General features: G+C 43.8%; 1 protein-coding gene across 1 annotated transcript; it reads right to left on the bottom strand.

Annotated features, from left to right (window-relative positions):
* Positions 1-7,352: 7,352 nt before the first annotated feature.
* On the bottom strand, positions 7,353-12,260 carry LOC134289564 (uncharacterized). Its single transcript, XM_062855550.1, has 2 exons — positions 11,753-12,260; positions 7,353-11,698 (listed from the first exon to the last, which is right to left on the bottom strand). The coding sequence occupies exons 1-2, from the start codon at positions 12,258-12,260 to the stop codon at positions 7,353-7,355; spliced, it is 4,854 nt and encodes a 1,617-aa protein (XP_062711534.1).
* Positions 12,261-13,293: the final 1,033 nt, after the last annotated feature.

Raw genomic sequence — 13,293 nt, 5'->3', positions numbered from 1 at the left:
TGCGAATGTGGCTTATCGTATGAAGACATTGATCACATTATAATTAATTGTTCTCGGTTTATTGCACCGAGGAAGATATTATTTGATAGCCCAATTGCAGCAGGTTTTCCAATTCCTGTATCTATACGGGATATTTTGGGCTTAAGAAATGAACATATATTGAAACTTTTGTTCAAATTTCTAAATGAGATTGTCTACTTTGTTTGATACTGTTTCCTTTTTTTTGGTATTCTTTATTTTCAGCCTTGAAGATTCGTTTCTGATTACCCCCTGACCCCTCATCCTCCCCCATTAGGATTTCTGGATTTCCGGAGACTCGTTTTACGATTTGGCATGCTGTCCTCTTTCAAGATAGCGGCTCCGTTATGGTTCACTGCCGTGTGAGCCTTTAGTTTTAAGTTATTTTTATAATGTTATTTGAAAAGATAAAGAGGTTTTGTGCCTCTTCGAGAAAGATTTCGTTTTTGAAATGTCGAAATCACTCAAAGGGGTTTTTCCCTCTTTCTAAATTTCAAGTTAAAATAAACAATAACAATAACAATAGCATGCTGGCAAAGGTGGCCCACACTTATATGAAAAACAAAAATTTCGAAAAATGCTAAGTCTTACCTCCAGAATCAGTAGTTTTGTACTCCCAGAAGCTACGTTCGAAATTTGAGCAAAATCGATTAAGCCTAAGGGGGCGCTCAAAACGCTTGAAGTTTGTATGGGAAAACTTGGCCAAATGTATGTAGAAATGTGAAGTTTTTGAATTTTGCCGCTAGGTGGCGCTGTAAGCGTTCAATGATCAAACCCTTTGGTAATATTGTAGGTGACTATATGTCAAACAACTTTGTCGAAGACCGCAAAGTGATCCGACGTCTATGTAAAAAGTTATACATTATTAGCATTATGTTTGAACTGTCATATCTTGAAAACCAGTGAACCGATTTGAATGAATTTTTTAACGTTTCTCAACAATATATTGAAACTTAATACGACGTCATAAAATGTGATATTTAAATGTTTAAATTTTTTCCCATCTATTTCCTATAAGTCATAATTTACAATAAAACATAAAAATTACTAAATGTATTCTTCCTTTAATCTAAATAGGCTCTAATATATCTGATTAGCGATAACTTGAGCACAGAAGTGAAAAAAATTTGGATATCTACATTAAAATTAACCGCATGATCACACAATCAGAGTAAAAGTGGCGCCAAACAGGCAACTGCATCGTAGTTCTGCGACCCGGATCGTTTTCGGAATTTCGTTTTCGGTATTCAAAATAATAATCCATTTATTTATCATTTGATAATTTACAATAAAACATAAATTCAGTAACAAATTTTGAAAACGACGTATAATCAATGCTACACCATTGATTATACGTCGTTTTCAAAATTTGTTACTGAATTCATCTTATTATCTAAACACATACAAACAAATTCATCTTCTTCGAACATTAATAAATCTTATTGTCTAAATCGTTCTTTAATCCACCTCCACCTCAGGAACACTTCTCATAGTTCTTATTTCAATTGGCAATTCATTAAATATTCTTATTCCACTAAAATAAATAGATTTTTGCGTACTTGTCATAGGAAATGGTACAACACGTAAATCATCACCTCGTCTAGTTGAGTAATTATGTATGTTTCGTCCACGCAAAATAATATTTGTCAAGTATTCCGGCAAGAGATTATAGATCAATTTAAAGATTATTGTCAATACATTAAAAACTATTCGTTATTTGACTGAAAGCCATTGAAATGTGTCCAACATAACTCTTATGGGTGTATACCTGTGGCAGCTCAAAATAAACCTCATAAACTTGTTTTGCAATCTTTGCAATCTTTTTTGATTTATAGCACTAGCTAAAAATATCACTGAGGAACAATAATCAATATGTGGTGCCACCAAAGTTTTATACACAAATATTTTACTCCAAAACGTCATTTGACTACTCAATCGAACTAGCATGCCGTACTTTTTCGCTATCTTTTTAATCACATTGTCGATTTGTGCTTTGAATGTCAATTTTTGGTCAATTAGGACCCCGAGGTACTTAAAGACCTCTACTCTCTCAATTTCAATTCCTTCAATATAAATTTTTAAATCTGCATAATTTAGCTGCTTCTTATTACTTATAATCATTGTCTTAGTTTTCTGAACATTTAATTTAAGTTTTTTTCACTTTTAACCATGTATCCAATAATTTAATATCTTCTCTCAATTTTCTGCTAGCTGCCTCTGCATTTTTTTCTGCAACAAAAATCACTGTATCGTCAGCAAATAAATTAACATCACAATGTTTAATGACCTTCTTCATGTCATTTATGTACAAAATAAATAGGAGAGGTCCTAACACGCTACCCTGTGGAACACCAAGTGGTAACGGCAACGAAGTGGAATTTCCATACTGACAAATTTGCGTGCGATCAGATACAAAAGACTGAAACCACTTGAGAACGTTTCCTCTCATGCCATATTTTCAGTTGACAGCCGCTGCCCGTGTGCAATAGACGTGTTTCTACACAGTACAAGTTTCCTTGACCTGTTTCGTGATTCCTATTGTGAACGAATTTTGCATTCTGTGCAAAATGTCGTCCTATAGGAAGAATACCCTCGTCGTAGACTTCAGTGGTCTGCCGAAGCGACCTTCCTTAGAGAAGGTGGAGGAGTTTCTCAAGGAATTCATCGAACTTGACATGGCCGACGTCAGAAATATTCAGGTGCATAATCTCAAAAACTGCGTCTTCATTGAAATGAACGACGCAGGCGTAGCTGCACGACTACACAAGCAGCATCATTTGCGGCATTCGTTTACACATCAAGGGGCAATATACAATATCCCTATCTACGTCGATGGTCCAACTACCACCGTTAGGATCCTCGATCTACCACCACAACTATCAAACTCCGTTATCTCTAATCACTTGCAACAGTACGGTAAGGTTATCTCTGTTCAGAACGAAGTATGGAAGAACTTTTTCCCGGGCGTACCAAACGGTGTGCGAGTGGTGCAAATGCGGTTGGAGAAATCAATACCGTCTTGTATTGTGGTGGAGAACTACAGTACACTCATCCGATTTCCAAGCGATCGTTCGGCACGAGGCGACAAACAACAAAAACTCCAAACACCATCAACCTCCACTAATGAGCAGACCAAAACTGACGATATCCTACACACACAACACGTTGCTGCTAAGCCACCAGCGAACCAGAGCAGTGGATCTAATGCGAGCGAGTCCGATGCCGACAACGAGCACACTGACAACGGCGACGATCATCCAGCGAGCACAATAGAACCCGGGAAGCGGCGGTTGTCTTCTGAAGCTGATGGCAAAATAGAAAACGATTCAAAGCGTGCATGCAATGAGGATTGCCCAATATCTGATTCCGAATGGAAAGTACATAACACTAGGTCAAAAAGAAAAAGTAATAAAATAAAATTGAATGATGTTTTGTAATGTTACAAATCCAAAGGACACGAATGCACCCTGGTGTAAAGTGTCATTAATAAATTAATAATAATAATGCCATATTTACTCAAAGTATTCAGCATTTCCGGGCGAGAGATAGTTTCAAACGCACGTTTAAGATCTAAAAACAGAACAACAATCGTTTTCTTCTCTTCAATCATTCGTTTCCATTTATACAACAATAAATTAAGCGCAGATTCACATGAATGATGTTGTCTAATCCCTGATTGTTCGTCTATTAAATTTTTTTCCTCATTTAAGTACACAAGTAACTGATCTTTTACTATAATTTCCAACACTTTCTCATATATAGGTAGCATATTAATAGGTCTATATCCTTCGGCTTTTATTGTACCAGATACTTTAGGTATCGGAATAACAGTTGATTGCTTCCAACTCCTAGAAAATTTTCCCTGCTCAAGTGAGTCATTAATTATTCCAAGTAAGTGTTCTCGAGTGATTTCTAGCGAATCTTTTAGCACCTGTAGATTTACATTGTCAAGACCAGACGAACTACCAATTTTATCAATGGCTTTACGCTTTACGCGTCAAGAATATCAAAAGGTGTTTTATATTCTGAGATGTTCTAGGTGTTCCAAAGGGGCCGGATCACAACGTCCGAGGCCATACTGTCCCGGTCGTTAAGTCGCGTTTTTTTTTTGCGAAATAACGTCCAAAAGTTTAGGTGCGTCATAATATCCTATGTGCCTTCTTTCCTTGGACCTCGTGGAATACTTGCATGTTTGGGCGTTATGCCCCGAAAAAATGCGCCATAAAGCCCTGAGACATTATGGCCTCGGACGTTATGATACTGCGCCTTTCCAAACTGTCCTGTAGTAAAGTCCTTCAAATCTACAACAAAAATTGTAAGTGTTTTCGCCGTGCTTAACATTGCACAATCTACTGTGATCCGTGAAGCTCTTAAATCTCAAATGTCATTTAGAGACACTACAGAGGTCAGCCAAACTATCTAGGAATTTGAAACTTCAGGTTTACACGCGTAATAGCAGCCATATCTGATATACCGTAATCCGGGGTAACATTGATCAGAATTTTCGATCTTTCTTGAATAATTCTCTTGTTTAAGCAAAAGTTCAATGTTTTATATTTTTAAAACAAGTACTGGCCCTCTGAGTATGTGTTAAGCTACTCGAAAAAGTATTGTAAAACTTTAAAACATGTTTAAACAGGTTTTTCAATCTAATTTTTGATTTTGTTGATTTGGGGTAACATTGATCATGTCAGTGATCAATGTTTGTTTGTGTTGAAAATACCCTTTCTTACTAAATTCGGGGTCGCTGATTTCGAATATGAGGTATGTACTTTTTGATATATTTTAGGATTAAAATCCTACAAATCGCGTATAACGCCTAAATGTAGGCAAAGGCTTAAGGAATTGATACTCTGCTTTTAATAATTCGTATAGTTTATTGAAAAATATCATTTTCATAGAAGTTTCGGTTATTAAACCCATTTCTAGGATATCATATTGAAGTAATACAGTGATTTCGAACCTCATCTCTCTCTCTCTCTCTCTCTCTTCTTGGCGTAACGTCCTCACTGGGACAAAGCCTGCTGCTCAGCTGCAGTGTTCTATGAGCACTTCCACAGTTATTAACTGAGAGCTTCCTCTGCCAATGACCATTTTGCATGCGTATATCGTGTGGCAGGCACGAAGATACTCTATGCCCAAGGAAGTCAAGGAAATTTCCTTTACGAAAAGATCCTGGACCGACCGGGAATCGAACCCGTCACCCTCAGCATGGTCATGCTGAATACCCGTGCGTTTACCGCCTCGGCTATATGGGCCCTCGAACCTCATATTGTATCTAGTATTCACGCCAAGCACGAATGTTTGACAATGGATTTCATTGCGATATGAAACACAGTTATGGAAAAATCGATTTATTTCAATGTTTATGAAATTAAATTTTCATGAATTTCATGTCATTTAATAGCTAAATGGTAGCATATTATGATATACCATTCGATAGGAGAAACTGATTCAATTTAAAATGCTTGCTTGAACATTTCATGAGGTCGGTCAAATCGATCAATGTTACACCGCTGATCAATGATACCCCGTTTTACGGTACTGAGTAACGTTGCTTTATAAACCGTGGTTACTGGACCAACCTGAAGCCTACTATATATTATTATAAACCATTGGGACATTAAGGGTCGTCCACACTGCCCTGAAGTTCAGCTCTTGACAGTAACAGTAGTTATTCTCACAATTAACTGTAACATTTCACATCCGACTGTAATATGTAATCCCCCTGGCATTTCATGAGTCATTCTAAAACAGTTTTGAGATCTGGAACTACTTCGGAGACTATATCTTCAGGTCTACACTAGTGATAATAGCTTTTGCCCCTACGTTAAGTAGTATCACATAATCCACTGTATTTACCAAAGTAGTTCGAGGAACTTGTTATATATTTTTGGGATATTATGGGCCATCCTTCCTGTTACAGAGCTTAGTAGAAAAAAAAAACAACTGTAACATGAAGTGATTTCGTTTTAGATAGTAACGTTGCACAACCAAATAGGATCCATGAACCTAGTAACTCTCAAGGATCACTTCATGATAGTTTTGTGATATTTTAGGTCATCCCATCTTTCATGAAGTACACAACTTTATATTTACACTTGCAATGCTAGTCTGTTACACTGAATAATGAAACATATTTATTAATATTCTGCAAAGACTAGTAAGCATTGTTCTGCACCTTTGAAAGATTAGGGGTTGCTCAAACTTTTATGAAACACATTTTTTGAAATCTGCATTCGTTGTAGTCATTATTTGTGCTACAAAAAGTTACGTTAACCAGTTAGTCTATCCAACCCAGATCCGTGAGCTTTTGTGAAACTCGAAGCCATTCCAAAATACTTTTGAGATATTTCAGTATTACTGAACTTTCCTACAACCGAGAACTTCCGGCAAAGGTGAAAATATGATGAAACCGCATCTCGAATACAAACCTAAATTGGGACGCGGCCGAGGACAACGAACCGAGTGTTGATTCTGTTTGATTATAATTGTAATTAACGTTAAGGAAATGAAATAGATACTGATGGGCGACGGGTGGTGTGACGGGGTGACAAGGGTTGGCCGTGTCTATTCCTAGCACCAGACGCTGACGGGACGGGTCGAAAACGGGGCAGGCCTCAGCACCTTACCTTCGGACGGGTAGTCAGCTAGAAGCAGCAGATCTAGCGGGCTGCTAACGTGGGTGGGTGATGCAAAAACGGTTCTAGCACCTTTTGTAGCCAGAATTGATTCTTCCGATCGGTCGCGGTCGAATTCGAGGGGGAAAACTAAACTAGTAATCAAAAAACTTTTCGGATTTACCGCGGACTGAAAAACACATGCGATTGCTTCAACGATCGGTTAACGTGTGTATTTCATGAAAAAACGTATGATTGACAACGATCAAAAAAGAACAATGCGCTAGGGAAGTGGCTCGATGGATGAAATATTGCATAGTACAGTAGGAGTTCGATTTATTATCTAACATTACACCGGCCACCTTTTGCAAACTATTTGCGAAACATAACTTACTTTTCTACAGTACACTCTACTGGGCAAATTTTACAAACTGCTCGCTTCGATGTTCCTGTTTGTGTGCGAAGACTCACGACCCGGGTTACTCCGTCTGGTCCTGGGTGAAGCTCAAGGATGCGGGCCAACGGCCAGCGAGCAGGAGGAAGACATTCATCCTTCACGATGACGAGGTCGCCGACGTTGAGCTGATACTGCTTCGGGTTGGTTCGGTACTGCAAGTTAAGCTCCTTCAAGTATTCATTCCGCCACCGGTGCCAAAAGAGCTGGGAATACTTCTGAAGAGCTTGATATTGGCTGAGGCGATTGAACGGCACACTTCAGACATCCGTTTCTGGGAGAGGACGAATCATGTTCTTCACTAAGAAGTGCGCCGGAGTCAGAGCACCGAGATCATTTGGGTCACTAGAGAGAGGTAGCAGTGGGCGAGAATTCATGCACCCCTCAATTTTGATGAGCACAGTCGAAAGCTCCTCAAACGACAACAGGGCAGATCCGAGTTGACGCACGAGGTGCGTTTTGGCGACTTTTACCGCAGCCTCCCAGAGGCCACCGAAATTGGGAGCGCGAGGCGGTATTAGGTGCCACTGAATGTTGTCTTCTGCGAGGTGCTTGGCGATCTTATCGTTGTCGGAACCTGGTTGAAGCATAGAGTAGAGGGCGTGCAATTCGTTCTTCGCCCCGACGAAATTTGTCCCGTTATCCGAGTACAGGTGTTGCGGCTTATTCCTCCTCCACACGAAACGGTCAAGTGCCATCAGAAATGCGGCCGTGCTCAGGTCACTCACGAGCTCCAAGTGGACCGCCTTGGTGCTCATGCAGACGAATATGCAAATATAGGATTTGCGAGAAGCGGCTTTACGATGAGTTGGCTTGAGGAAGATAGGGCCGCAATAATCTACACCAGTGCAAGCGAAAGCTTCGTTGGCGGTCACTCGGGCGATCGGTAACTGACCAATCGGCTGCTGGATGGGTTGAGGGTTAGCTCGGCTGCATCTGTAGCACTTTCGTATGGCACTACGAACTGCCTTTCGGCCATTTAGTGGCCAGAATTCATCGCGGACCACCGACAAGGTCATCGAAATGCCTCCATGAACGAGTTTGCGGTGGTGATGCTTCAACAGCAGTTGCGTGAAGGGGTGGAAACCAGGAATGACGATTTGGTGTTTCACACTGTAGGGTTCGTCGGAAAGCCGTAACCGGCCACCAACGCGGATCACGCCGTCTGCGTCGATGAACGGGCTTAGCAGACGGAGTGTGGATTTGCTAGACACCATCTGTCCTTTCTTCAACCGCTGCAATTCTTCGGGGAACGTCTCACTTTGAACAAGCTTTACGAGGGCTAATTTGGCATTGTGCAATTCGACGACGGAGAGCACTGTGCTGGAAACTTTCGGCTCCCGGTTACGGGCATTGTTGTAGAAACGAAAGCAGTATCCAACAGCGGAAACAAGGGTTTGAAAAGACGAAAATCTCTCGAACAACGGGTTCGGCGAAATTAATTGGGTAGTCAGAATTGAAGGCTTCTTCGCCTCCAGCTCTTCGATGGTAAACTTGCTCTCCAGAGCAGGTTGTACAGGCCATTTCGACTTATCCTCCCGCAACCAAGTGGGGCCTCGTTTCCAAAGATCACTGCTGACCAAATCATTTGCGGACATTCCTCGCGAGATCATATCCGCAGGGTTTTCGTTGCCGGAAATATGCTGCCAATGCGAACCGTGGGAGAGGGTCTGAATTTCGGCGACAAGATTTGCCACGAACGTCTGCCACGTCCGCGGAGGAGCTTTCAGCCACTGGATAACAATGGTGGAATCAGACCAGAAATAGCTTCCAGAGAATTCCATGTCGAATGCGGCGATAATCTTTTCGTGTAATCGGGATGCGAGAAGAGCGGCACAAAGCTCCAGACGTGGGATACTCAACGGCTTCAGGGGGGCAACCTTTGATTTGGACGCGAGCAAACTCACCTGGACACGTCCTTCGCGGTCTTCGGAGCGGATGTATATACATGCGCCATAGCCTACTTCCGAAGCGTCAGCAAAACAGTGCAGCTCCGCAAAGCAGTAGTCAGGAGCGAACGCAAATCTGCCAATGCAGAAGTTGGAGAGGCTGGGAAGTTGATCGCAGAATTGACGCCATTTCCGTTGCAGATCAGGTGATACTATGTCATCCCAATCCAATGCCAAAAGCCACAGGTGTTGCATCAGCATTTTGGCCTGTACAATAACGGGAGCGATGATTCCGAGGGGGTCGTACAACTGCGCAATGGCAGACAGAATGCTGCGCTTCGTAGCTGGCTGGTTATTTACAGCAATTGAAACATCGAAACGAAAAACATCCGCCTCGAGGTCCCAACGAATTCCCAAGGTCTTTGTGATTTCGCCAGGATCGAACCTCAGTGATGACTGCGTTCCGAGAAGTTCTGGAGGAAGTCCAGCTAGAACAGGAAGTGAATTCGAACACCATTTACGAAGACGGAATCCACCCTTTTGTAGCAGTTCATCAAGTTCCTCGCGAAGCTGGATGGCGTCAACGATGCTGTCGGCTCCGCCGAGGAAATCATCCACGTAGGTGTTTTTCCTTATTGCTTTGCTTGCTTTCGGGAACGGGGTTCCTTCATCCTCAACTAGCTGCAGAAGAGTTCGCGTAGCGAGGAAGGAAGACGGGGCCAGACCGTAAGTTACGGTGCTCAATTCGAATGTCTGAAGCGGCTGGGACTCGTCAAACCGCCACAGAATTCTTTGCAACGGACGGTCGTGTTCGTGCATTGTAATCTGGCGGTACATCTTCTCGATGTCAGCCACCAAAGCGATCGGAAACTTCCGAAATCGGAGAACGAGACTGAACAGATCGTCTTGGACGACAGGTCCAACTAACAAAGAATCGTTCAAAGAATGCCCAGAGCTCGTCTTCGCAGATCCATCAAAGACGACTCTAACTTTCGTCGTGGAGCTTGACTCCTTCAGGACGGGGTGATGTGGGAGGTAGCAAGCCTTCGGGTCGTCTTCCTCGTTCAGTAGAACCGGTATCATGTGCCCAAGCGAAATGTACTCCCTGATGAAATCGTGGTACTGGGTCTTCAGATTGTCGTCCTTAGAGAGTCTCCGTTCCAACAGCTTGAAACGGCGTAATGCGGCCGGCTTCGATGCTCCAATCAGCTCTTCGTGGTTGGAGTGCTTTGGCATACGCACTACGTATCGGCCAGTTGAGTCACGGGAGACGGTCGCGCGATAGTAATCTTCGCACCTTTGTTCGTCGATGGAGTAGTTCGAACTGTGAAGTTCTTCCACTTGCCAAAAACGCTCTAGCTGCTCGCCTAGGGAAGCCACGGTCGCCGCATGACACGTAACTGTGGGTCGCGAAGTCGTACCACCGATTTCCTCAAACATTCCGGACACTATCCAGCCGAATACCGTCTCGACTAGTAATGGGCCAGGGCTTTGTAGACGGAATCGTCCATCGCGCAGGAATGAATAAAAGTGGGCTGCGCCAATGATCATATCCACTCTTCGAGAAGTGTGGAAGTCGGGATCAGCCAGGGCTAGACCTTCGGGAAGTGTCCACTGAGCGGTGGAGAACGAAACAGATGGCGAGTCACGGGTCACCTTTCGCAGAACCAGGAAATCCAGTGATTCGTTGAAGTTGGCCACACGAGATCGAATTTCTGCACGTACTTCGTGTTTTGCATTGGTGACGATGCTGTCAACTCCGGCAATCGGCACGTTAACAACCTTGCGGGGGAGGTGCAACTGCTGACACAGGCGCTCGCTGATTGCGTTGGGCTGCGAACCGGTGTCCAACATAGCGCGAGCAATGTGCTCTTGACAGTAGACGTCGACGACGATCAGTACCACAGTCGTGAGAAGAACGTTGGCGTTGGAGGACTTCACCGTGGATACAATCTCTGGAGCGGGGGCTGCCACCACTGCTGTGGTAACTGTAGAAGTACACGGAGTTGCATCCGTACTGGGCGTGTTGCTACCTTCAGTGGTAGCCTCGAACGGTCCTGGATGGATCATCGAATGATGTCGTCTAGAGCAGTGCTTGCAGTTGAATTTGGAGCGGCAATTGCGGGAAAAATGATCACTGCGGAAACAATTGCTGCACAGCTTCTTATCGGAAACGACCTTCAAACGCCCTTTTGTATCTAGGCCGTTGAAGACAGAGCAGTCGAAAATCGAGTGCTTCTGTTTATCGCAGGCAGGACAAATCGGGAATGTCTTGGACGGGATTTCAGCGGCCGCGATTGTGCTTACCCGGGGCTGGTTCGCTTTCTTCGAAAAGGAAACATGGTTCGAAGGTTTCGGGACCGAATGCTGCGGTCGATTGATGGCTATTGTCTCCAATATGCGAGCTCGTTTCTGCAGGAAGTCGACCATCTTATTGTAAGTCGGGTGGGGATCAACGGCGACTGATTCTTCCCAAGCAGTCAGCGAAGCGTCATCTAGCTTGTCCTCCAGAAGCTCGATCAAAATTGAGCTAAACTGATCCACCGGCTCCCCAAGCTGCTCCAGCACTTTTGTATGGCGCTGAAACTCGTCGACGACCTTGTGAAGAGCATCCACATTGTTGTTCGAAATTTTAGGGTACTTGAGGAGGGCACGAATGTGCTTTTTCCGGAGGATGGCCTTGTTGGAGTACCGGTTGACCAGTGTGTCCCAAGCGACTGCGTAATTGTTGGCCGTTATCGTAATCTACTGGATTGCGTTGGCCGCTTCACCCTTCAAAGCGGCTCGCAGATAATGAAATTTCTGCACCTGGGAAATTTCCGTTGATGAATGAATCATCGATAGAAAGGTGTCGTGGAAGGTCAACCAGGTATTAAAATCGCCATCAAACTCGGGGAGTGATATGGTGGGTAACTTAACGTTGGCCAGAGGCGACGGAGCGACTGGCGCTGACGAAGGTCCGGGATTTGCTGGAGCCGGCGGTTTAGCTGGCATTTTCGCTATGAGACCTGCCTTCACACGAAAGTATAGCGCTTCTACTTGACCACGTAGCTCGAGGTTTGTCTTCACAGATTCCTCCGCATCATCCAGCTCTTCACATTCGTCCTGCACAATCTCAAATATCTCCCATACTTTCTCCAAACGATCCAAGCGGGGGGCAACCTCACGTTGATGTTGCTCTGGGACGTAGCCGGCGAGGAACAGGTCCATTCGTTTGAAGACGTCGATTGCATTCCGCCGTTTCGCCTCCTTGGCCTTCAAGCGCTTTTCATCGGCCATCCCGGAGCCACTTATAAACGTCGTCGATCACTACGCAGCACGGCTGGTACCTCTTGTTTAGAGGCCTTGTATGGTTTGTGGTTTGGAACCAACAACTGAAGAAACCTCCGGACGCAAGTGCAAACAAGAGCAACTCGAAGTGAGGTTATGTTGTGCACGTGTTCGGGAACGGGAAGACCAGAAATCCTGGTCACGGCACCAGAATGATGGGCGACGGGTGGTGTGACGGGGTGACAAGGGTTGGCCGTGTCTATTCCTAGCACCAGACGCTGACGGGACGGGTCGAAAACGGGGCAGGCCTCAGCACCTTACCTTCGGACGGGTAGTCAGCTAGAAGCAGCAGATCTAGCGGGCTGCTAACGTGGGTGGGTGATGCAAAAACGGTTCTAGCACCTTTTGTAGCCAGAATTGATTCTTCCGATCGGTCGCGGTCGAATTCGAGGGGGAAAACTAAACTAGTAATCAAAAAACTTTTCGGATTTACCGCGGACTGAAAAACACATGCGATTGCTTCAACGATCGGTTAACGTGTGTATTTCATGAAAAAACGTATGATTGACAACGATCAAAAAAGAACAATGCGCTAGGGAAGTGGCTCGATGGATGAAATATTGCATAGTACAGTAGGAGTTCGATTTATTATCTAACAGATACAATCATTACGATTGGTAATGTTGTGTGACTCTATATTGCCAAAACAGAAACTGCAATTGCTGTGGATGCTAAATTTTAAACATCATAATATGTTAGGACGACTTGTCACAGAATAAAAACCACACATCGGTAGCAGCTTCTACTTCAGGCAGCTCCAATACTGCAAATTTATTAAATTATTATTACATTTTTACATATCACGTATTTTACCTTACAGTGTAGTAAATGTTCACGGGACAGACGAATCTCCTAACCGGAGTGCTGTTCCATTCTTCCTCACGAACTAAACGACACTGACGAGTCATACAATTATCGCTGCCGTCGGCTTTCGCGCGGCCGTTCATACTTTCCACTCGTGAATCAGGGTTACCAGTTCCAC

The sequence above is a fragment of the Aedes albopictus genome, chromosome 1 (genome assembly GCF_035046485.1).
Source record: "Aedes albopictus strain Foshan chromosome 1, AalbF5, whole genome shotgun sequence".
NCBI classification, from domain to species: Eukaryota; Metazoa; Arthropoda; class Insecta; order Diptera; family Culicidae; genus Aedes; species Aedes albopictus.
Note: the sequence above shows the minus strand (reverse complement) of the source record. Positions and strands in the feature narration are given on the sequence as shown.

Excerpts from the sequence above, each read along its gene's own strand:
- LOC134289564 (XM_062855550.1), bottom strand. The coding sequence starts at position 12,260 with ATGGCCGATGAAAAGCGCTTGAAGGCCAAGGAGGCGAAACGGCGGAAT. Across the intron at positions 11,699-11,752 it reads TCTGCGAGCCGCTTTGAAGG|TCGCTTGGGACACACTGGTC; the intron begins GTGAAGCGGCCA and ends ACAATTACGCAG.